The following is a 25,312-nucleotide window of genomic DNA, read 5'->3' on the forward strand; positions in this document are numbered from 1 at the left end:
ATCAGCTTTGCCTAAAATATTGGTATATTGTCAAAAATGAAAATTACACAAAGAAATAACAACACAACTCATACAATTTATAAAAATTAGGATATGACTTGATAAAATAACATACAGACAAATGCAGAAATGCACAAGACACCAAACTCATGAGAAAAGTATTTGCAGATCTTAAAATAATATATCATATTTTTTATTCAATATTTTCAAATGCTGTTTTTTATTTTGTCATTTTTTATGTAATTTATCTTAAGATTTTGTATCATAGCAACCTGTGTTTTCAGAAATAATAGGCACTTTTTTCTGTACTTTTGAAGTGTTGTAAATTTGACATTGCATTTTAAATATTATGATGCACAATACAAAGTTTTTGATGAATGTAAGTAATCTAACATAATAATTTAATTTAAACAGGCAATGGCCTGGGTTCATCTACACTCGTGGATGTTTCAGCCATGTGCCATCTTTGGTAAAGGTTTCTTTGAGTACTCTTTAACATATAATGGTAAAATTTGCCTTTTTTAGATGCTAAATGATATTATTAACAAATTTAGCATAATTTGATTATTTTTTCTCATCAAAAAGTTAAAAATTTTGTTTATTATATGGGTACTAGGTTTTACCCGCAACTTTGTCCAAGCAGGGCTCTATTTTAATGTACCTTTCTTCCTGCGATGCAGAGTGCTAGAATGGTTTTTGAATCTGTCTTGTTTCTCAAATTCTCTTCTTCAGGTCACTTCGGTCTATGCGTTGTAAAAAATTGTCCATATGATGGAATTTCAAAAAATCCTTTCTTAGCGGCTATCCATGTCATTGTATGAATGCACTGTCAAAATTGAAGCCGTTTAAATCCAACGGTTTGGTCTGTGTGTTGTCTGTCAGACAGTCACAGAAATTTACAAAAGGTTGGATAAGTATTGCCATTTACACCAATGATTTTATTTTTTACAATAATCACATCTTGGTGGTTTTTGCTGCATGAAAAAGTATTTAATATTTCCATGATCAAAGGCTGTCCATATTAAAAAGATAACAAGAAAATGGAAGTAAATAAAAAAAAAAAAAAATTGTAAAATAAATTATTTTAGTCATTTCTTTATTTTCATTTTGCTTGAAAAACATCTCATTGTGACATGATGCAAATAGGGTGAAACAAATGTAAGATGAATGGTGAAAGTATAAATTAACTATTAAAATAATATATTTACTATGATTCTGAAATATCAATACAGATTTTTACTCGAAGTTTTTTTTTAAATGTTTATTTTTTTTGGTAGTAATATTGAGACCTTTTCCTGATTCCAGTGAGTGGCAATGGGCGCAGTGGCATTCTTTCTCCCTGCAAATAAAAATTGTCATCAACATAATTGTTTAAGAAGAGCTAGAAAAATTAAAATTTTCTACCTGGTGCTTTCTGTTCATGAGCTCCATCCTCGCTTCTTGGATTGCTTCCCACAACTTCGCTTCAGACATTATCTGCCGACTCAGGTCTTCGACCGCTGGTTCAGAATTCAAGTCAATCAACGTACCCATTGACTCATCTGACCTTTTCTTCCCACATCCTGGAAAGGGATACAATTTTATTTTATAAATCAATAACAGGAATTCTTTAATAACTCTTCATTTAATATAATTGATGATTGTAAAAATAATTCACCTGTGAAAGCGTTGCAGAAAGGTTTTTTGATTTTTGGATCAATTGGCTCAGATACTTCATCAGGGAAGTAAAACTACAACAGATAACAGATTATTTTACAAATCAAACTAATCGACTTTAAAGATAAATTGTTGTAAGTTTTAAATTCAACCTTTTTTTGCAGTATAACATCATCAGCTTTGGCTGTTGAAAGAAGCACTGGTAGCAACAAGCAAGAAAGTATCAGCTGCATATTTACACCTGAAACAGATCAAATTTGACATATCGATTATTTTTTCTTTGAGACCAGTATTTTAATTAATTGAAAAACTGAATGGGCAACTACCTAGATACTTTTGTGAAAATTTCTCAGCTTGTTTGATTTGTCGTTGTGAGGTTTAGAAAAATAAAACTCAAAATTATAGGGGATTTTGAGTTAAAAAGTCTTAAGTATTTGGTGCTGATAAAATGGTGAAGTGTGTGGGACAGGCCATCCAACAAGGATAGGCAGGCCAAAATGATATCGGTAATGATCAAATTACAGGCCATACCATGAAGATCACCCCAGTTTTAAATATGTACATATGGGTGTAAATATACACTTTTATGATAATAAATAACTTGGACAGTATTAAAATATTTTGCTTAATCTGATATTGCCCCAATATGCAGATTTTTGATTGTTTAGAAAAGGTATTTGGTTGTGGTTTTAGAAATATACCAAACGAAATATATATACATAATATATTTTTTGTATTTTGTAGGGAGAAGGTCAACATTTAATAAATTTACAATTATGTAAATTGTGTGGTGGTTAGTGACCGTTAATCGATAATAATTCAGAGATCGTGAGGTGCAGTCTGGTGTGATGTAGGTATCAGAAAAACATTTTCTTTATCGTGCCAACATTTCGATCTTTATTGAGCCCTGAAGATGATCTCAATAAAGATCGAAACGTTGGCACGATAGAGAAAATGTTTTTCTGATACCTACATCACACCACACCGCATCTCACGATCTCTGAATAATTATGTAAATTGTTTATTTATCTTAAAGTGCCAAGTTGGGTATGTACATTTAAAATTGTGTTGTTTTTAGACCCACAAGAACTCTTTGGCTTAGAAGTATAAAAGAGCTTTGTCCCCTGAATCACAGCGCATTCCATGCCAAGGCGTGTGGATTGATTATTTAACAATCCCCTTTCCCACGTGGTATAATCCTATCTTCCATGACTAATTCATTCCATGAAGGGCTCGGTTGCATCGGTGGGATGTTATTTACACAAAGTATACAGGTTCTGAATAAACAATGCGGCTTGCGGGTTTCAAAGGACAAATATTGTTGTGTAAATCCTCTCTAGTGCGCTTAACGAGGTCTTTAGACGTACTTGGGGGAATTAAAAACAATCCGACTCTGAGGACTCAGGCTGGACAAATACCTTGAAAGTAGAGATCATTTAAATAAAAAGGAAAAGGCCGAGGATTATTAGTTACTAGTAACAATAAGTTCCAAACGCGACCTGCTAAATGAAGCTAAGTCACTCTTCTTCTGAAAAGGAAAATCCAGAAAATTTCACCGACTTTACTGTTAATAAATTCAGACAATTTTGGCACAACATGACGTAATGGAATTGCCTAAAAGCTGATAGAATTGTTTATTTTGGAAAACCCGTAGATTTTTCTTATAATCAAAATTACTTCTTTTCAGCGTTTCTCGATGATTGGGCTTAAAATTTCGTATTACTTTAGAAAATTACAAGTCAGAATTGTGTGTATTATGTGTCCAAAATACGAATATTACGGGTTTTAAACAAAATCGGTTTCAGCAATTTCAACTTGTAATCTCTTAGGTCCGAAGCCATTCACTACTTCCTACAGATCAAGAAATCAAAATGACATGAAGTTCGAAGTTGTTGGGCTGCGAGTCATTTATCACTGAAGGAAGTTCCTCATTGAAGATGGCACATAGCCGAAACGCTTTTGAATGACATCAAAACCCGCGAGTGTATGAAGACCCATTAAATGAAGTGCCGGTACAAAAGGCCAGGCTGACTTTCCAACTTAAATCTTATCCTAGAGCATCCGTGAGCTATGTCAATGGTAATAGAAGAGACATATTGAAAATATTTAGTATATCAAGTTTTGTAAATATAATTGTCGAAAGGTTAGCATGATAAAGATACGTGTTTAGTAGCTCAATTACTCTGCTACTGCTCTAAGTATTATTCTTATGTAATTAATGATCAAACTAATATATATTAATAGACAAAAACTTTATGTTTATTATGTTATTTTTTTGTCTCTTATCCATTAAAACAAAAGAAAGAGAAAGAGAGAATGAGACAGAGAGACAGAGAGAGAGAGAGAGAGAGAGAGAGAGAGAGAGAGAGAGAGAGAGAGAGAGAGAGAGACAGACAGACAGAGAGTAGCGAGGGGCTTACCCTCCAATTACCGCGAGGAATATCGAGCACTCTTGGAAAGTATCAGTGAAGTGTGAATTTAATTTATTAGCGTGAATGGCAGGGCTTATCCCCAATTATCCCGAGGAATATAAGTCCTCTGGAGTTGTGTGAATGCTAAACAGTTTATCATTTTTTTCTCTNAGAAAGAGTCAGAGAGAGAGAGAGAAATAGAGAGAGTCAGAGAGAGAAATAGAGAGAGTCAGAGAGAGAGAGAGAGAGTGAGAGAGAGAGAGAGAGAGAAATAGAGAGAGTCAGAGAGAGAAATAGAGAGAGTCAGAGAGAGAGAGAGAGAGAGTGAGAGAGAGAGAGAGAGAGAAATAGAGAGAGTCAGAGAGAGGAGTAAAAAAAAGTAAAATCGATTTGTTTTAGGCTATGAAATAAGTGTTCCCTTATATGTATGTTAAATCATACAATAATGATTTAAAACAAAGTACATAAGTAGCTTAATTTGCTACAAAGTATTTTGAATATCAATCCAAATTATTGAAGTACAGATGTATTTATTTGTTAAATTGTCAATTTTTTGTACAACAGGATATAGTTGAAGAATGACGTAGGAGAAAAGAAGATTTATTTTCAAATAATGTAAATATTGTTTTTCACGTTTTCATAGTCTGAAGCTAGCGTTTAAAATCCGATACGACGGGCATAATAAAACAATGGCTTTTTCCATTGTTGCATAATAAAATTCTGGTTAATAGGAGGATTTTATTAAGTATACGAATTTCCCTCTAAACGCCCCCCCCCACAACCGTTTGACGAAGGAGTTAATAGACTGTACTTAAATTGCTCTCACAAAGTTTTGAAATCCGTTGAAGTTTGTCCACCGGGGGTAGAGCGAATTGCCAGGGATGAAGGTACGATATTGGAATTTAAGCGACGACGTTCATCAACCCTTGGACACCCCCGCTTGAAAACAAACCGTGTTCTTTAATTTTTTTCGTCCAAAAACTCATCCCCGAACACCATAAACAAGGCTTGGTAGGGGTTAAAATAAAGTAGGTGAAATATCGTTAAACTTGCGCAATTACAAACCCTAAAAAAAACTCCTTGGTGAACTGAGAGAAAATATGACGGAAAAACTCTAATAACATAAATATAACGCAGCTTAAAGACAATAAAATTATGGAAAAAACCAATGAAAATACTGACATCACCCATATTCGAAGGAATTAATATAACTGCAAAATTTATCTAATAAAAATACAAATAGTGTTGTCTTATAGTTAGAGTGAGCATTATATAATCCATTGAAGTTTCATTCTTCATCACAACACCAAAATATAATTTTATTCTTGTTTTACTAAAGTAAGTATTCTTGTTTAGGTTTAATGTTATTCGCTTTATTTACTTGTAAGTGATTTTTTGTTTTGTTTTTATTTTCTCATAGTACAGCTCAGTTATGGGCAGTTTTACTTATAAACGCAGAAGGGGTTAAACGATTTCCTATGTACTTACCAAGTTTATCGACCAGTGGAAAAGAGCTACCCGGTTTCTTTCCTTGTTTTTTTCTTTTATAAGCTCACTATTAATTTACAACTTTTTGAATACTGCAGGTTAACTAGTACTTAAAGGTTTTTTTAAGGGGCTTTTTTTCCAGCCGGGGATGTCGAAGATGAAAGCATTTCTCAGTATTTACACAATTAGCGTCCGGCAAAGCTACTCATTTTCCTAATGGCGAATTAATGATATCGTTTCCTTTTTGGCTTTCATTTTCTCACAACTGAGCCTTCATAACCGGTTAATTTTGTTATACCTACTTCACTCGAGGAGTTCATTTTATTTATTTTTTTAATTTTTTAATTTTTGACCCCGAGTAATAATGTTCGGGAGATGTAGAGAACTAAAGCCCCTTGTGCCTCTAAATCTGACTGGGATAAACCGTACTTTTCTTAGAATTCTGAGAAATGCGCTTGTCGACTGGAGAAAAAAATGTATCGCCAAACGGACAAAGAATTTAAAACGGATCATAGATCAATATCATGTATCAAGGCTGTCCATTCGTTTTCTCTTTCTTTCTCTCTTAAATCAAGCACGAAAGAAAGAAAATTGAGGAATTTTAGGTTTTAAACGTCGTCATTAACTTGCATAACTGACAAATAGACTTAAGGGTCGGTTTAAAAAAAAAGCTCTCATTGCTAATTTCTATTATATTTACAACCTATCTATTGCCACAATGGACACCCAAATAACGTGTTTCCTGGCACGAGCTTTTCACATATTTCCGTGTGTTTTTGACTGAATAAAGATTTTTATGGAAAGGTATAAGGTGCATAATTGGCTTAAATAATTTGGGCAGAGAGAGATGGGCTGATTAGGAATAAGAGTTTATTTTTTAATGGATTACCTCGAGTCTCTAAGGCCCAATCAGGTATAGGATGAAAGGGCGAATTAAAAAGAAAAATGTACATGTACCATACATTTAATTTTTCTATGAGGTAAATGTATTTTTCTATGGCTATTCTGCGTTTTTCTTCTAGTTTCTTTTATTTTATTTTCATTTTTTTTGGTAAATATTATAATTGTACTATAATGTATTTATTCGGCCGTTTGAGAAGTTATATAAGAGATTTAAGTATATAACATAAATTATTAAATTTTATTATTATTATTTTATGGGGTCTCATGGAGCAAGTTCACACATTAAACCTACTTTTTGGCTTCAAGTTTTCTTTTGTTTTTCTTCTATGCACGAATGATGGACACAAGTGAAAACCGTTTTGCACTTCTGCTTGAAAGGTCAGCAGATAGGAAATAGCAACAGTTCATTTGGCATTAGGGCAATATTTGGAAAAGGCTCCTGGAGAAACATTCTCGGAGGCATGTGCAAACCTATTTCAACTTGACGTAGAGGATTTCTATCGCTTCGAATTTCGCAGTGCTTAAAACAACAATTTGACCAAACGATTTTCCGACAAGTGGTTCAGAGCAACTGCTACACAATTTAGAATTAGCGGATTTTCCAGCGAAACATCAGAGTGCAAATAGGACTGCTCTTTTTGACTTTTGACGTACCTAGATAAAAGAGATAGCCGGTCCGCAGTGTTTGCCTTGCAGCCGAGTTTTCCTGTAAAAAGTACAGATTGCAAAGAGTTTGATAAATTAAATAAACTTAATGAAGAACTTAATATCTTAAAGTTAAGACAAAGTAAATTGTAAAATTCTAATTTGCTTTACACGAATGTTAAACAACATTACATAAATTAGACGTAATTATCAAAATAAACGTACAATAAACAGAACCTTACAGAGTGATCATGTAAATAAACCAACACGCTTAATATAAATTAAAATTATTATTTGGAGGTCGTGAGATGCAGAAATAATTTAAAAAGTTTTGCAGAATTTAAAAAAAAACTTATTTTTAAAGAGTCAAGAAATATTCCGTTTAAGCCATAAAACTAATATTACACATCATTCAAATATACCGGGTGATTATTTATCAACTAACCCCCTTTTATTTCTTTTGTTTGGAAATAATAAAAAAAATAGGACTGGTCTTTACATAATTTTTTACGTAGAATCTAATAATCTGGTTAAAAGTTTGTTTGAACGTACGGTTCGTTGACCACGGCTTAGCAACATTTTTTTAAGTGGGAAGGTATTATTTCGAATACGGAATTAAATTCTACGCTTTTTTAAAAGAAGATTTTACTTCAGGCACTTTTCTTGTAGATTTTGTCGTTTAAGAGTTATTAAGGTTTGAAAAAAAAAGTCCGAATTTTATTTGTATCAATCGTCATTCATTTATCTCTTAGTAACTTTAAGTTAATTACTAATTACAAATTCAATTACCTCCTAGTAACATTATTATGTTAATCCTAGCAAATTCAATTTTTAAAATGGACACTACCGATCTCCGTACAAAGCAAAATCCTATTAAGAAATTCATTTCGCAATTCACGGAAACTATGTGGTGTTTTGAGAATTAAAATTATCCCAATATCGGCAATTATAATGATTCAATTTTTTGGTTTGTGAGTAAATATTGAATAATTTTTCTGAATTGATTTTAAGGAATTAAGAGATAATTTGTTTTGGTTCAGTTCATCTCCAGCTAATGTAAAAGAGAACTGCTATTTTGATTTTTTTAAGTGTTGATTGTGTTTCCGCTGGAAAAAATATGCCGAGGTAGTCTAGATGTTTGGAAGATGTGGTAGAATTGATTTATCTTTATGGAGTCACCCATAATTTTCACGAATCGGAACGCCTGTTTAACACCAATCATCCGGATCGTCCCGTCGTTAGGTGTGATATCAGGCAACTAATCAACAAATATGAACAAACCGGAACAGTCATTGATAAAAAGAGAAAAATTACGTTTTAATAAAAAAAAGGTAACAAAAAGAAACTTAATTTTTAAACACGGTATATATTAATTATTGCCGTCTTTTCTTTTAAAGGGAATAATAGACTTTCAGAAGAGATGGTAGAGGACGTTCTTCTCGACTTTGTCGAAACTCCTACCCAATCATGCCAGCTAGTCGCCAGTAGGCATAATATTTCGAAGAGTTCGGTCCACAATATTCTCAAGAAAATCAAATCATTCATTCAAAATTCAACTGCATCAAGAACTTAATGAACATGACTCAGAAGCCTTCAAATTTGTGAAATTTTGGACGACAGTTGAACCGGGTCTGATACGGAGAATTTGTTTTAGTGATGAGGCAACTTTTTTTTAAATGTGTTGTGATTTGTGACCGTTAATCGATAATTATTCAGAAATCGTGAGATGCGGTCTGGTGTGATGTAGGTTTCAGAAAAACATTTTCTTTATCGTGCCAACGTTTCAATCTTTATTGAGATCATCTTCAGGGCCTGGGATTTACAAACATGTAAAAGGCCCTGAAGATGATCTCAATAAAGATTGAAACGTTGGCACGATAAAGAAAATGTTTTTCTGAAACCTACATCATACCAGACCGCACCTCACGATTTTTGAATAATTATTTTTTTAAAATGGTTAATTGAATCGTCACAATTGCCGATATTGGGATAATTCTAATCTTGGAGAACCATATCATAGGACTTTTATTCGTCGATGGCAATTTAACAGGAGAAAATTACCTTGAGCTCCTTGAAGAAATTATTTGCCCGTTGATTGACGGTGGAAGAATTTGAGGAAGGAGAAATTATTTTTCTACAAGATCGAGCGCCACCTCACTACACAAAAAATGAGAGACTTTTTAGATGTTCGTTTCACTTCAAGATGAATGAGAAGGTTTCATCGAGTGGCCAGTGAGATTTCCAGAACTAACACCCTTAGAATTTTTGTGGAGACATATTAAAACAGTGGTGTACCGATCACCATCAAACAATCTGGAAGATTTAAAGGTATGGATCAAAGAATGTAGTAGAAGCATAACATCAGATAGCTTCCGTAAAGTGAGAAATTAGTTGCATAATAAGATTTTGCTTTGTACGGAGATCGGTGGTGCCCATTTTGAAAAGTTAAATTGCTAGGATTTATTTAATAAAGTTACTAGGAGGTAATTGAAGTAGTAATTAGTAATTTACTTAAAGTTACTAGGATGTAAATGTATGATGTTTGTGATAAATAAAATTTGAACTTTTTTTTCAAATCTTAATAACTCTTAAACAACAAAATCTACAAGAAAAGTGCCTGAAGTAAAGTCTTCTTAAAAAAGTATTGAAAATACTTCCAATTTGAAAAAAAGTTGCCTAGCCCTGGGGACTACCGTACGTTGAAAAAAATGTTGACTTCCAATTCAGATTCCTACGTTAAAAATTATGTAAAGACCAGTTCTATTTTTTATAATTATTTCTAAACAAAAGAAATAAAAGAGGAGTAGTTTATCGATAATTATATGTTATTATGGCTGTGTAAAAACAGACTTTCTATTGCCCGATGGTCCGCTAATTCTCGCAAGATGTCTATACTCTGACGAGTTGGTCAAATGTAAAAAAAGTGATTATTCGGAGATTGTGAGATGCGGACTGGTGTGACGTAGGTTTTAGAAAAATATTTTCTTTGTCGTGCCAACGTTTCGATCTTTATTGAGATCATCTTCAGGGCTCAAAGTGTTTGTTTTCCGTGTAGATGTGTCATTCTTGTTGTTGAGAGTGCCCACTCTCAATAATAATCATTAACTATCGGTCAATAAACACCACACGTGTAAAAAAAAGTCTTATTGATCTATATACTAGGCAAACATGTAGGATTATGATGGCGATTTTCTGCTGGTAGTGCAATCGCCTGGTGGGCCTAGGCATGGCGCGAAGAGACCAGGAGCAACCAAACGTAATTTTTTTTTAATGGAAAAAGCTATATTTAGGAACCACATGGTACAGAATAATCCGGAATTTAGCTGGTACGTCAACTCCCTCGCGTTACATTGTTATTTCTGCTCGTTATGATTTACAGATTGTGCCAATATAACGCCTTGTTCATTTGGTAACAGCTGGCCAACACTGAACAGAATGATTAAAAAAATAAACACGATGATAAAACTGGTGACAGTCATTGCTCTTTTAAAAAATGCCTGGAACGCAGTAAATCGGTTACTACCTTACAAATGTTTGAAACATTTGGAAGGCCATTTCTGACCAAAGAAATATGCTCAATCATAAAAGCCTAGCTACGAGTAAGCGTTCTGAATAACCTCAAAGTAATTAAATTAATTTAAATATATTATTTTATATCTCCAAAATGTTTGAAACCGATTCACTAAATCTGGAACTATATGAAATCTAATTTGCTAGTTTTGCTTATTTTTGATGGTTGTTTTTGACTCATGATTAAAGATCAACTCTGTTATGCTTTTAAGGACTGGTTAGCTAGTGGAAACTGAACTAATATTATTGGTGCTCGGCTAGGGAAAACATTACTGACGGTAGAATTATTTGAGGGAAGTATCCAAAGCAATAAACCTAGACCTGGCGTACTTGTGCGGAGATCTTGGTAAATAATTTTCCATGGCTGGCTATTGTTTATCAGTTCATCAAGACTTTTAGGTACTTTCGTGTCGCGCTTTTTATCTTAAATGAAAGCCAAATAACTATAATCATAGGGAATGAAAATATTGTTATCCCATTTTATTGGTAACTTTAGTTGGCTTGTATTAATTTTACTCTCTCAAAGGTAAACAAACCTGTTTTTTAGCTAGATCGATTATGTTATTATCAAATGCAAGTACAATATCGGCCTTATTATTTTGTCCTTCCATTCGGAGTCGGTTTAATGAAGCAACCCTATCATTTATGCCAATTAACCTAAGTTCACAAATGCAAATTTTTTCGAAGGCAGATTTTATTATATGTCCAGGCCCCCAATCTGCGATAAAGGGAGCATAGGTATAAACTGTTAATAAGGGTTTTTCTGGCAACGCGAAAGTTGATATACAATGGTTACAACTGGAACATTTTGGAACCGCATAGTTCAGCGTAATCATGCGTAAAAAGCCGAAACTAACTCAAACGCTTAGTTGTTATGTAATTTGGTCGTTACTGATCATTTGGGTATTCTCGGTGGGCTGGACGTCAGACGCATTTCAGCTTTTCGCAACCTTTGCCGATCCAGTGAAAATAGGCAGACCAAAATCGTCGGCAACGATAAAATTACAGGTTCATCACTCAACCGATCTTACGGATAAATCTCACAATGAAACGTATATGCCTACTAATGTTGCTTTTCCGGAACTGATTAAGAATACCGAAATATAGTTAGTGAATTGAGAATCTTATGGTTCAGACATTTTTCAAACAGAACAGATTAAAATATTCAAAAAATGTTTGGAACGTAACTTGCTATTATTAACTTATATTTCGGAATTGACTGAAACGTAGTGAATGAGATTATATAATCTTATACTTCAGAAACTTAATTGACAACAAACGTTGCATATTTTGAACCTGTCAAAATCGTAATTGACTATTAACGTTGGATATTCATGAACTGTCTGAAATGAACTGAGCTTATGCGATGCGACAGTGCAGAAATGACTGAAACATAATCAACTACATTAATTTCAAAAACTATCTGAAACTTAATTGACAGCAAATATTAGATATTCTTGAACTGTTTGAAACATAATTGATTACTAACATTGCATATTCTGAAACTACCAGAAACGTAATTGACTACTAACATTACATATTCTGAAACTATCTGAAACTTCATTGACTATAACATTGCATATTCGGAAACTACCAGAAACGCAATTGACTACTAACATTGCATATTCTGAAACTATCAGAAACGTAATTGACTACTAACATTACATATTCTGAAACTATCTGAAACTTCATTGACTATAACATTGCATATTCGGAAACTACCAGAAAAGCAATTGACTACTAACATTGCATATTTTGAAACTATCAGAAACGTAATTGATTATTAACATTGCATATTCTGAAACTACCAGAAACGTAATAGACTATTAACATTGCATATTCGGAAACTATCAAAAACGTAATTGACTGCTAACATTACATATTCTGAAACTATCTGAAACTTCATTGACTGTAACATTGCATATTCGGAAACTATCAGAAACGTAATTGACTACTAACATTGCATATTCTGAAACTCTCTAAAACGTACTGAATTTGCTTATGTGATACCACGGCATAGAAATGACTAAAACATAATCGACTACAATAATTAAAAAGCTAATTACTTACTTATCTACTACTACAAATACTGCATATTCTGAAACTAACAGAAATATAATTGATTAGTAAAATTGTATATTCTCGAACTGTCTGAAACGTAAATTACTAGTAAATATTGCATATTCTGGAACTGTCTGAAACTAAGTGAAATGGCTTATACTTCAGAAATGTCTCAAAACATAGTCAAGTACAGAAATTTGAAGATATCTGAAACGTAATTGGGTACATGTTACTATCATATACATATTCTGGAACAGTTGAAACCCAGGGAATTTGTTTTAGTACAGTTCCATACTAAAGTCCAAAAAATCTGAAACGTAATTTGGTACTAATCTGTTGAACTAACTGATACGTAGTTAATTGTATTTGGATGAGATTAATTCAAAAATATCCGAAACGTACTATCGTCTATGTAGACAACAGTAGTACAATATTCTGGAATTGACTGGGGACCGCGGCAGCCGAGTGGTTACGGCTTCCGACTCGATTTTGCCAGCTGTTCGGGGGTTCCAATCTCTGCCTTACCCATGGGATTTTAATTGAGAATAATTTAAAAAAAGTATTGTAATCACGTTTCAGAAATATTTGTTTTGTGTTAACAGAAGTAAAATTGGCCTCTAACGTCGTATATTGTGTATAGCTGGAACGAAGGTAATCGTGTATTACAGCGTTATAGTTTCGAAGTAATTAGCTCAAACGTGATTGTCTCCGACCACAACCTTACATTGCAGAATTATCTGAAACAAATCGGCACCAACAGTCTCACAGGGGAATTATCCGTATTTGTTTGTTGTTTTGAACGACATCCATGAAGTTTCGATTGTTTGAATTATGACTGTTCTTTCAGCCGATGACGCTTCTGCTGATAATACCACTTTAACATTAAAAGATCTTGAAACGAACCTCTCTGGAGAAGACAGCGGATTTGATCCTCTCCGGGGATTCTTTCACCCATTCAATTTTTCAAAGAGATTTAGCGATTAGTTATCAGGATTTGTGAACCTTTTTTTCTGGAATCTTAATTTTTTTGTTATAACTAACGACAATTTATTGTATAGTATCTGTTGTTTTTTCAACCCTTTTTTTGTGCTATGTAAATGTAGAAATAAAAAAACTCATTTTGCCCACTTAAATGAGAAAAGCAGAATTTATGTAAAATGTTTTACTGATTCGGTTAGAAAGGTTTTTTTACCTTGGAAGATGAAGTATCTTGTAAGATATCCCCTCATATTTGAAAAGTTTCAGGTTCTTTTATTTTAATCTTCCTTTTCTCTCGAAAACAACCGTGGGGTTATAAAGACCCCCCCTGATTCAGAATCGACGTTAAACTAATTTTACAATTGGATTTAAGCTGGTAAAAATATGATTGCCGTTCAAGAAGGCTGCCTTATTAAATTAGCCTTTGGTCCGATTCCGAATCCGATTTTTACTAGTTAGCATCTTTCCATTAAACTTTTTTTTTCTCTCGGCGAGTCTAAAACAATTATACTAATCGATTCGATTATCCCGTGCGACATTAACATACTTATACCATCGGGAAAAACAGGATTTTATTAATTAATAAAAAGCATTAGTAAAACAAATCTGAAATTAGATGAAACCTGATGATGTAAGTTGCAGTTGTTTTGTAACGAAGCAAATAAATCACAATTTCAAGTGCCCAACTTATGCTAGTACGAAGTTTCATTCACGGAATTTCGTACGAAAGCTATAAAGACAACAAAGCTGATTTCTAAAAGTCAAATAATAGGAATAGGGATAACAGAGGCTCCCACAAGGCCTTCTCACGTCAGGTCATCTACCTTCATTGCCTTGCCAGCTCCTTAGTGTAGAATCTTGTTTGCTGCTTTTCCTCTCCTAGTTGCCAGAATCTACACCTACATAGATCGTCACAAAAACATAAAATAAATTCCGCGGTCTCCTCTTCTTCCTGACAATATGTGCACAGTGTTTCCTGTATCTGTACTCGTATCCATGTGCATCCATCTTAGGCTATAGAGCCTTGTCGGGTTTCCAACCAGAATCCTTGTTCTGTTACGGTTGCCCTCCATTAATTCCTTTGTTAGATTTACGAATGGCCCTTTGATGAATCTCTTCGCGTGCCTCATGCCTGGAGAATGGTTTTCGACGCATTAACGATCCATTTTTGGACGTGTCCTTTTTTGTGGCAAGATGGTAGGCAAGTCAAACGATTCCAATGTGAAGGGCGTAAAAACTTAAAGTAAGGTTATTTTCAAAGTCGTCGATGCCAGTCTATTTTTAAACCAAGGAAGAATTACGGAATTTAATTTGTTACGTCTAAGGACCTTATTTTTCACCCTCCATTAACAAATTAGGGTCGTTTCATAATTAAAAAATAAAACAAAATTAAAGTATAAATATTAATGTTCGAAAGAGAGAGAGAGAGATAGAGAGAGAGAAGGAGAGGGATTATAAAAGAGAGTGAGTTAGAAAATAAAAGAGAGTAATAGAGATAAAGAGAAAAAAGATAGATATGTAAATAGATAGAAATATATGAATATATGGAAAGATAGTCACAGTGAGTGTGTGTGTGTGTGTGTGTGTGTGTGAGAGAGAGAGAGAGAGAGAGAGAGAGAGAGAGAGAGAGAGAGAATTTATATATCCCCAAAGTCAGTAGTCAGAAACTGTACTGGCAATTTGCATCAAGAATGTTGCTTTTTGCAGTATGTAAAATTTCGACCAAGTTAAAATAACTGACACGGCGGAAACTTTCTTTGAAGTACAAAAACCTATTACGCATTCAACACAATCATTAAAAAGAAGCAAAACCAGGAGATTTTTTTATGTTATACAGATGGTTCGAAAATGGAGCTTGATAGGGGAATAGGCATAAAGAAACATAACTACGAGCACTACATGGCGCTCAGCTCTACCACAACCATCTTTCAACTCGAATTTCTAGCCAACACGTCCACATGGATACCAAACGTATCAAAGATGCAGCTGTAATATTCCTATCAGATAGGTAGGCAGCTCAAGACCGTTCAAACCTGCGAGATCAACTCACAGCTGGAGTAATGGTCTAAATATTCTTAAAAAACAGGGATCTAAAATAGGCTAACGCTAAGGTGTGCCCCCGAACCTAAAGGGTTATCAGGCAACGAGGCAGCAGACAAAAAAGAAAGCCTTGGAACAATATAGGCCCAAATCCCTTTTGTACCCTAAAAAATAGACACATTGAAATTGGAATCTTGTATAATTAAAGAATACAACGGATACAGGGAACGTTTGCAAGCATGAGGGAAGCGAAAAGACTATTCACAAAAACAAAACAGGCATGACATTTCTTGAAACGATAGTTGTCAAATCGAAAGAGAAAGATTTTTAACTTTTTTGATGGTAATTAAACTACTTTTCTTTCTTATTCGTCAAATGCTTCACTGAGCTCTTATTAAATTGTAATTTAAATCATGTTAAATCTTCACGGTTCAGTTGAATTATTCAAATAAAGCGTAGGCGGGTTGGATCACGTTGTTCTCGCGCTGGAATAGGAAAATCGAATAAATGGCTCAAACTAGAGGAAAATTGAGGGAAATAATAACTACTAAAAAAAGAGAAAAATATTTAAAATCTAGTAATCATTGTAAAACAAAGTTTGGATTTAATTGGAGTTACTTTGGACGTAACTCTTTGTAACAGAAATTTTTTAAGATTTTCTCTAAAACATTCAATTCAAAAATTATAAAATAAATTATAAGATTTTATTAAGTTTCGTAGTCCGCTTGACCAAATAAATTCTTTTCAATTAATTAAAGTTTTGGTTGAGATAAAAAATTGAAAAACATAAAGACATTTGAAAAATGGCAAAAAGGAGGAAAAATTCAGGTGGGGTTGAGATGGGAAGTTAGTTCCGAGGGTATCGAAGTCACGATAGCTCAAGTGGTAGAGCAGCGGCGTATTTAGCCGAAGGACGTGGGTTCGAATCCCGCTTGTGACACTGACTTTTTTATCTCAACCAAAACTTTAATTAATTGAAAATAAATTAATGTAATAAATTAAGATAAAAAACTAAACATTTTAACGTTTTAACAATAACAACTATCGTGCAACAGGATTTCACAGAAAACGTTTTTTTAGTTTATAATTGTATCTACATCAAAAAAAAATTATAAAAGTAATTGTTTTGAAAATTCTACTTCACCTATAGGGATGTAATAATAAAATCTTTTTTACATTTGAAGGAATAATTAATTATTAATAACATAGGAGGATAATTTTGATAGGAGAAATCACCCATTCAAGTTAACGCTTGTGAAATTCTTGATCCAAAAAAGATTACGCTTCTTGAACAATCTATTCATCGCAGGGCAAATGTCAAAAAGCTATCATGAGCTAGGCATGTTAAAATCTCCGATAACAAACATAAGACACATAGAACATTACATTAAACGCGTCTTAGGTGGCAGCTCGCCCTTAACATTTTCTAATAAAAGCTTTATCATTCATTCGTCCCATTTAGAAATAATCCTCTTAATCTCCCGTGCAGAAGGTACAAACAACCCAAACTCGAAACCACTCAAAAGAATGGTTACAACACTTTGTTTGGAACTCAAAATGGCAATGAGTATTATCATACCAAAACCACCGCAACACCCTTGAAGCAAGCAGCTTCAAATAAACCTCGTTGCAACGCCAAAAGGCTTAAAAGATAATAATAAGATTAATATCAAAGGGAGAAGAAGACAGTTGCTAATTTTATAGATGCACTGCTAGTTTAAATATATGTACATTATTCTAATCAGAAGTATGAACAAATGCAAGAAAATGATGAGGAGCTGCTTTCGTCAAATAGTTGTTATCGCTCATCATCAGACTGCACGTTATCTACAATTATGTGTACTTAGATTGTAGTCAGTGTCATCATTGATTATGTGCAATCAGTGAATATGTACATACTTGCTAGTATGATGAGCGATTACAACTCGAAATCCGGATCACTGCAAAACCAGTTTGTCAATAGAAATCTTTTTCAACTATCAAAATAATTGTAACAATTAAATTAATTCTTAACAATAAAATAGATCTATATATTAAGAACTTTTCAACTTCATAACTGAAAAATTGACTGCTTCAAAATTTTAATCTTTTACCTCCTTCTAGGTAACAAATCTGAACCCAAAACACCATAGTGTGACAAGGAATTGAAATTTTAGTGCACGCAGGATATTATTATTTAAACACTAGTGATTATGCAAATGTACGTAACTGAAAAAAAAATTTGTTCTTCTTGGTGAGTCTACCATAGAAATGTACCTACTATAAATAATATGTTAATCTCGCTTAGGTGCTTATTTCAGAAATAAGCACACACCCATCAAAAGTCAATCTTTTTAGTTCTGTTCAAAACTCATCAAGGTTTCAATATGATAATTTTTAAAAGCTTTTTTATTGTAACAAGATTAATTATTTTTATTATTATTATGTATGGATTTTCTTGATTTATAATTTTTACGCAAATGGAAAAACCATTTTCTCAAAAAATTGTTTTCATCAGTTATTTAGATTCTAGTTTCGGAAATAAACTCATTCACCTCCAAAAATCTTTCTAGTTCTATTTCACACTAAAAAATTTTCAACTTAATGTGTTAAAAAAATCCTTTTTAAATTTTAGCAAAACTATTTATGCTCTAAAATATCAAAATATAATTTTTTATATAATAGGACGTATTTCTAAAAATAGAGAAAACGTTATTTTAAAGCAATTTTTTCCTATTCAACAGTTGTGGTTTTTAATTAATAATTGGTGCTTACAACTGGTAAATTTTAGCAGACATCTGTCTTCAGACATTATCACAATATAATTGATTTCAGCCTTTAATATTATAACTTTGAATTAAAATTCAAGTTTAGTTCAATTTTGAAAACTCAGAAAAAAGAAAAGACTCAGTTCTTTCGTAAAATTTCATTTAAGAATCCAGGAATACATCTAGTTCATCAGAACTATATCATTATTAATAATTCACAAGGTAAACCAATGTGAATATACTTACACTGCTGAAACTTAGTTAGTTTCAAGCATAACAAGTTTAATGAATAATAAATAATATATTTCATGTTTAATGCAAATTAAACATTCATTTTCTTCTATTAATTTTCTCTTTTTTTTCAGCACTGTAAGAAGATGTTCATTTTTATCAACCAATTCAATTATTCTGAATAAAGTTTGAATTGAATTAAATATAAAGTTTGTGTGTGTGTATATATATATATATATATATATATATANTATATATATATTGCTCAAAAGCTTGTCAAAAGAACTGTGTTTTTTTTTCAAATGTTCTTACAAAATTTGTTTAGAGCAGTCCTAAAATTGGTATTGCTAGAAGTAATTTTATCACAATATATTGTGGATACAATTTTTTTTATCTGTCTTTCTGTTCAAATTTTATTTTTTATTTATCGCGATAATTTAATTGTTTACTTTTCAGTATGCACATTATTTATGTAGCTGATATAGCAGTTTAAGAACAATGTTAATACATAAATTTGATGCGTTTGTTTTTTTCTTTCTTTTTAAATATTTAATTTAAATATTTTTTCTGTTTAATTTTTTAGTATTTGAATTAATCCTGCAATCATAAAAACATAAATATGCATAATGATTAATTATGTTACAAATAATGTGAATTTTTTTGTAGAATATGTTTGAATTATTAAATTGAAAATTCGATAAACACAAGACTGATAGATATTAATTTGAGAATAAAATTAAAAATTTGAAATATAAATATTATGGCTCATTAAAAAAATAAATAATAGTAATAACATGTTTATCTGTCCTGAAAAAAAAATCTCATTTCGGTTAGACAATTGGTGACAATTTTTATTTTTTTTATTTCAACAAGAAATAAGAGAAATTTTGTAGGAAACTTACCGCGTACAGGGATGTTAAGGTACAGGGAGTGAATATGCAGTACCGATGGTTTATATAGGGTTCGGTGAGGGTGGGCGGCGCATGAGCCCTGTACACTTTTCCACTGTACCTCTTCTTCAAATCCGCGCCCCGCTCAAAACCCGATCTGTGATAATTATAACGAAACATTCTTAGCCGTTACTCCAATAAAACGAAGTTTAAATTAATAAAACTTTTCCATGCGACTTTGGAGGGTGGCCAATTTAATATTTGATCGAGTTAAGCCGGGCACACGGGCTGCCAGAAGACGCTGAAACTCATTAACGCGTTTTTAACCCCTCCGTACGAGGCTGATATTACGAAGATTAACTAAGTATTTACTAAGCAGTTGTAGAAAACTACCTAACCATGAATTTTTAAAATATTTCCAACTAAAATAATTTTTAAAACTTCATAGGAAATAAAAATATAGACTTATCTCGTTAAGCTATTTTAATGTGTCATATGCAGTTTTATCTTATTTTAACATAATGACACATAGTATTTCGAGTTTAATGATCAAATTCCTAAAAAATATGAATTGTTGAAAATGACGTCGAAGTCTACAGAGCGAGTTTCCAGGTCCATCTTCGGTAGTTCGATATGTCACCAAATATTCATTGATTGGACTGTAACTCGATAAGGACTGGTCTGACAAAATTACGTATAAACAAACCACCGAAGGTGGAGAAAAGCCGGTACGGATCTGACCAATTTACCGTTGGTAGCTAATTTTTAAAACTCGGTCGTGTTAATTATTCGTTAGATGTGTTTAATTAGAATCTTTGTTATTAGAAAAAATCACTGGAAGTAGATATAATTTAAAATTTCAAGAATCAATCGAACAATTTAAGAAATCAAATTGCAAATGTTCAATTGTGGGTCTTCGAGGTTTGCCTTCAAGTGAAAAAAACAGTTATTTGGTTGGTTTCGATTATTCTGGTTCCCCTATCTTCGCTATTTTGTTCTGTTTGCGTTTCGGCATTTTTCCATCTGGAGTAACTGATTTGTCCTTCTTTGGAAAGCAGGACTAAAAAAATAACGCACAGACGAACGACCGAAGATAGAGCAGCAATACTCGCCTGGATGGCAAAACCAGCGAGGATAGACGAACATGACGATCGGAAACAAGCTAAAATCGAACAAATCAACTTAATTTTAAATTGAAAGGACATATTTACAATGCAATTAAATAAGTTAATAACAATACCAATCATAACACAGCAAATTCAACAGTACACACATGCAGTAGGACGCACAACAATCACAACACACACCCATACGCGCGCACCAGAACACGCACTGAAAATACACCTGACAAAACCATATCAACACCCGCACCACAACAAACACAAACACAATAAAACAACACAACAAACACACAATCCTTACAATAAAATTTAAACATAACACGGACAATATACAGCACAGAGTACAACGCTAACAAAACACAAAACAATACACTAATACAAAACTCAATACAATATAACAGTCATAACACAATATACACACACATATACAACAGAACGCACAAAACATACATCACACACTGCAAATTCCATTTAACATCACATACAACACAATTCATACTACAAAACACATAATACAAAACACACCACAACACACATAACACGACAAACATGTATCACAAAAAAAACATTCAACAAGAAAAATGTTTAATTTTTAACCGTAAAACGATGGAATAAATAATTTTCAAATAGTAATCAGTTTCCTCAATAATAAGTGACGTTTTTATTATTTATTTCTGAAAAATAAAATGATGAAATAAATAATTTTCAAAGAATAATCAGTGAACTCTTTGAACTAATGAAAATGTCTAGTTGTTAATAGATTCGTTCGTAAATAAATCAGAATCGGAGATATAAAATAAAACTTTCGGGCGTTTTTCTTGAATTCATCCTTATTTTTTCTCACTTATGAAATCAATTATTTTTGATGTAGGCTTAGAGAAGAAAATATTAAGCTTTCCAAGCATTGTAATAACGTTGAACTTGATTTTTTTTTGGCACAGCATCTAACATTACAAAAAAAAATTTATTTTTCTTCCAATAACTTATTTATTTATTCACTCGTTGCTTTAATATTCAATTATGCCATTAAAAATTCGAATACCATCGGCATTGGTTACAAAAATAACTTTTTATTCATTGAACAAAAAGATCTCTTCGAAATATTTGTAACCAGGGTTTAAACTATCCAGATCAGTTTCCAACTCCAAGTAAAAATCAAACTTATTTTAATTCATACATCATATATAATTAAACCCCGAGTTGTTTACTATTAAATTCAATCCTGTGGAAGGAATACTCGATGACTTTTCACAAAGCATAACATTTTAGTAAGGGTCCATTTAATACCACCTCTTCTCTAATTGACACTTATGCTAATAAATACATTAGGTGAAATATCGCTCTAAAAATATTTAACATAAAAACCTCACGAGAGGTCACGATAGCTCAAGTGGTAGAGAAGCGGCGTATTTAGCCGAAGGTCGTGGGTTCGAATCCCGCTTGTGACACTGACTTATCTCAACCAAAACCTTAATTAATTGAAAAGAATTTATTTGGTCAAGCGAACCACGAAACCTAATAAAATAAAATTTAACATAAAACATTCATAATAAGCTATACATGTTTTTTCCATAAAAAAACAGAGGGCACAGAAACTGACACGCCATATTGACAATTTGTTTTGCGAAGCACAGCTCACAAATGAACAGACCCAACACTGAAGATGGCGAGAATCCGAATCAAAATATGACCGACGAAAACAACTAGGATAGGCAGACCAAAATGATCCGAACCGACCAAATTATCAAATTTTTATGTAAATTTCATACGTGTTTTATGTATAAAATAGTTCCTGAAACAAAGCTTGAAAGGCCTATATGTAATGTTCTATCCATCATCCAACAATGGAATCCTAGGCATGACAATTTTCTATTATCAGCTTCATCTAGCTGACTTTCTCTGCAAAGAAGGTATGGATATCTGGTATGCCCTATTGTGGTTTTAATTGTTAGTACTATTATTGACATACTTAATATTATTCAAAGATTGATTCTATGTGATATACTTTCACCCTAAAGGAATAAATTACAAGGATGAGTACGAACCTTGACATTCCTGAATTGTTTTTATTTTGATAGCCCACCTAGATATTTTCTGAGAAATATTCTTCTTTTTTTACCATTGGATTTAAAAAAATAAGAAGGGAGACTAAAATTCCTGGTTTATCTTGCTCACTCAGCGGTTTTATCCTAACAGACTCTGACAGTTCTGTTATTCCCTGTTCTATTATGAAACTTATATTCAGGATGTACTTGAGGAATCTCGAATTGTTTTGTGAATTGAATTGAGTGCTTCCACCATCGGGTAAAATTTAATTATTTCTCCTAGGGCTTTTTCTTATAAAACCATGTAAGGACTAAAGGAATATTGCCTTAGAATGCTATGTATTATGCATAACAGAAATCTGTTTTCACAAGTTTTTTACAAAGAAAAATTAAACGTGCTTCTACAAAGAAACTTAATATATAATGAACAATGAAACAATGCATAAAATTAGGAAAATGGTGGTAGGCTTTGTTTTGATACTCACTCATGTTCAAATTGTGCAGCCTAAATAATACTCTTACAGGAAAATGTGGCCACCTTTAATATTTTTATTATCTCTTAGACAATTCTCTATTGATTATCTACAACAATATTTGGTCGGTTTTAAAGGATTAGAGGTAAATAAAACAGATTTCCTACTTGGGTTTACAATTGGATTTTTTTGATTATTCGGTGATCGTGAGATGTGGTCTGGTGTGACGTAGAAAAACATTTTCTTTATCGTGCCTACGTTTCGATCTTTCACCTCAAAGAAGTCGACTCCTCATATAAAACTGTCTTTCTATCCCGACTTCCTTCCCCACCCTTTCAAAATCCAACGTATATCTCAATTAAATTCGCTAGTTTCGTGTTCCGCTTGACCAATTAATATCTTATTAACGTTTTCAGTTGAGATAAAAAAGTTAATGGCACGAGCGGGATTCGAACCCACGATTTTCGGCTTGATACGCCGCTGCTCTACCACTTGAACTATCGTGACCTCGATCCACTCGGACACCAACCTCTCATCTCAACCACACCTTTTTGAATTTTTCCTCCTTTTGCCATTTTTCAAATGTCGTGTAATCAATTTGATTCTCGGCGACAAATGAAATGGCCACGGAGAGCTTTAGTGAAGTATACTTCATTTTAAACTTATTAAATTCACTAGTTTCGTGGTCCGCTTGACCAATTAATATCTTACTATTAATTAAAGTTTTCAATTGAGATAAAAAAGTCAATGGCACGAGCTGGATTCGAACCCACGATCTTCGGCTTGATACGCCGCTGCTCTACCACTTGAGCTATCGTGACCTCGATCCACTCNGAGTGGATCGAGGTCACGATAGCTCAAGTGGTAGAGCAGCGGCGTATCAAGCCGAAGATCGTGGGTTCGAATCCCGCTCGTGCCATTGACTTTTTTATCTCAACTGAAAACCTTAATTAATTGTAGTATATCTCAATGTCTCATTGGCACTCTCAACACGACACACAAGAATGGCACAATTACGCAGAAAACAAACACTTCGAGTGAGAAGAAATACTTTTATTGAGTACAAAAATATCTTTTTGCATTGTATAAATTCGCTTTGTTTCCACATCCTGTATTTGTTAAATTTAAACAATGTTTTTAAATCCCAGGCCCTGAAGATGATCTCAATAAAGATCAAAACTTTGGCACGACAAAGAAAATGTTTTTCTGAAACTTACATCACACCAGACCGCATCGATCTCTGAATAATCATTGACTATCGGCCACTAATCACCACACATTGGATTTTGTAATTAAATGTTTGAAGACGTCCATCTTTTCTTTGTTGGTTTTTCTGTAAGGCTTCTTTCTAACGTTCCGGTGCTTTGATTTTTTTGGTTGTACCATTGTTAAGTTTTAAATTTGTTTGGGTAATGGTTTTCACTGATAAAGAATCATTGCATTGCTGGAAGATGGAAGAAGTCAAGCGTAGGTGGCCAGGGTACTTAATATTCCCAGAGCAACTGTCCAAAGGGTCTTCCATCGCTACCAAAATACTGGAGGTTACTTATCTTCACAAAAGCTCTCCGTGGCCATTTCATTTGTCGCCGAGAATCCAATCCGATTATATGGCATTTGAAAAATGACAAAAAGGAGGGAAAATTCGAGAGGTGAGGTTGAGATGGGAAGTTAGTGTCCGAGGGTATCGAAGTCACGATAGCTCAAGTGGTTGAGCAGTGGGTTATTTAGCCGAAGATCGTGGGTTTGAATCCCGCTCGTGACACTGACTTTTTTATCTCGACCAATACCTTTCATAAATATTAATTGAAAAATGTTAATTGATCAATCAGATCACGAACTTTAATGGAGTTACTCAAGAAGTTTACGCACTATAAGGCGAAGACTGTCAGAAGCTGGATGCGAGAAAGGCTTCCTATGGACCAGAATTTCTGACATTCTTCACATCACTTGGTCTGAGCAAGATAGGAATAAAATTTTGTGTTCGGGTCAAGATTTTATTTGAGTCTTCTGTCGGCCAAGAGAGGGAGAAAATGAGAGGGATATATCTCCGCAA

General features: G+C 33.1%; 1 protein-coding gene across 5 annotated transcripts in view; it reads right to left on the reverse strand.

Moving 5' to 3' along the window:
• Positions 1-1,081: 1,081 nt before the first annotated feature.
• Positions 1,082-25,312, reverse strand: part of LOC106669883 (cardioactive peptide) — a 28,213-nt gene continuing 3,982 nt past the window's right edge. Inside the window, exons 1-5 of one of the 5 annotated variants that reach the window (XM_014399719.2) lie at positions 19,633-19,645; positions 1,809-1,897; positions 1,658-1,730; positions 1,405-1,562; positions 1,084-1,339 (exon numbers count right to left, since the gene is read on the reverse strand). In XM_014399719.2, coding sequence (XP_014255205.1) covers positions 1,262-1,339; positions 1,405-1,562; positions 1,658-1,730; positions 1,809-1,889 — 390 coding nt within the window. In that variant the 5' untranslated portion in view covers positions 1,890-1,897; positions 19,633-19,645 and the 3' untranslated portion in view covers positions 1,084-1,261. Of the gene's footprint in view, positions 1,340-1,404; positions 1,563-1,657; positions 1,731-1,808; positions 1,898-1,982; positions 2,378-3,155; positions 3,244-7,112; positions 7,165-19,632; positions 19,646-25,312 lie in introns of those variants that run through there. The other 4 variants (XM_024227386.1, XM_014399717.2, XM_014399721.2 and 1 more) reach the window with 4 other exon arrangements.

The sequence above is a fragment of the Cimex lectularius genome, unplaced genomic scaffold, assembly GCF_000648675.2.
Source record: "Cimex lectularius strain Harlan isolate CLEC.00 unplaced genomic scaffold, Clec_2.1 scaffold156, whole genome shotgun sequence".
Taxonomy (NCBI): Eukaryota; Metazoa; Arthropoda; class Insecta; order Hemiptera; family Cimicidae; genus Cimex; species Cimex lectularius.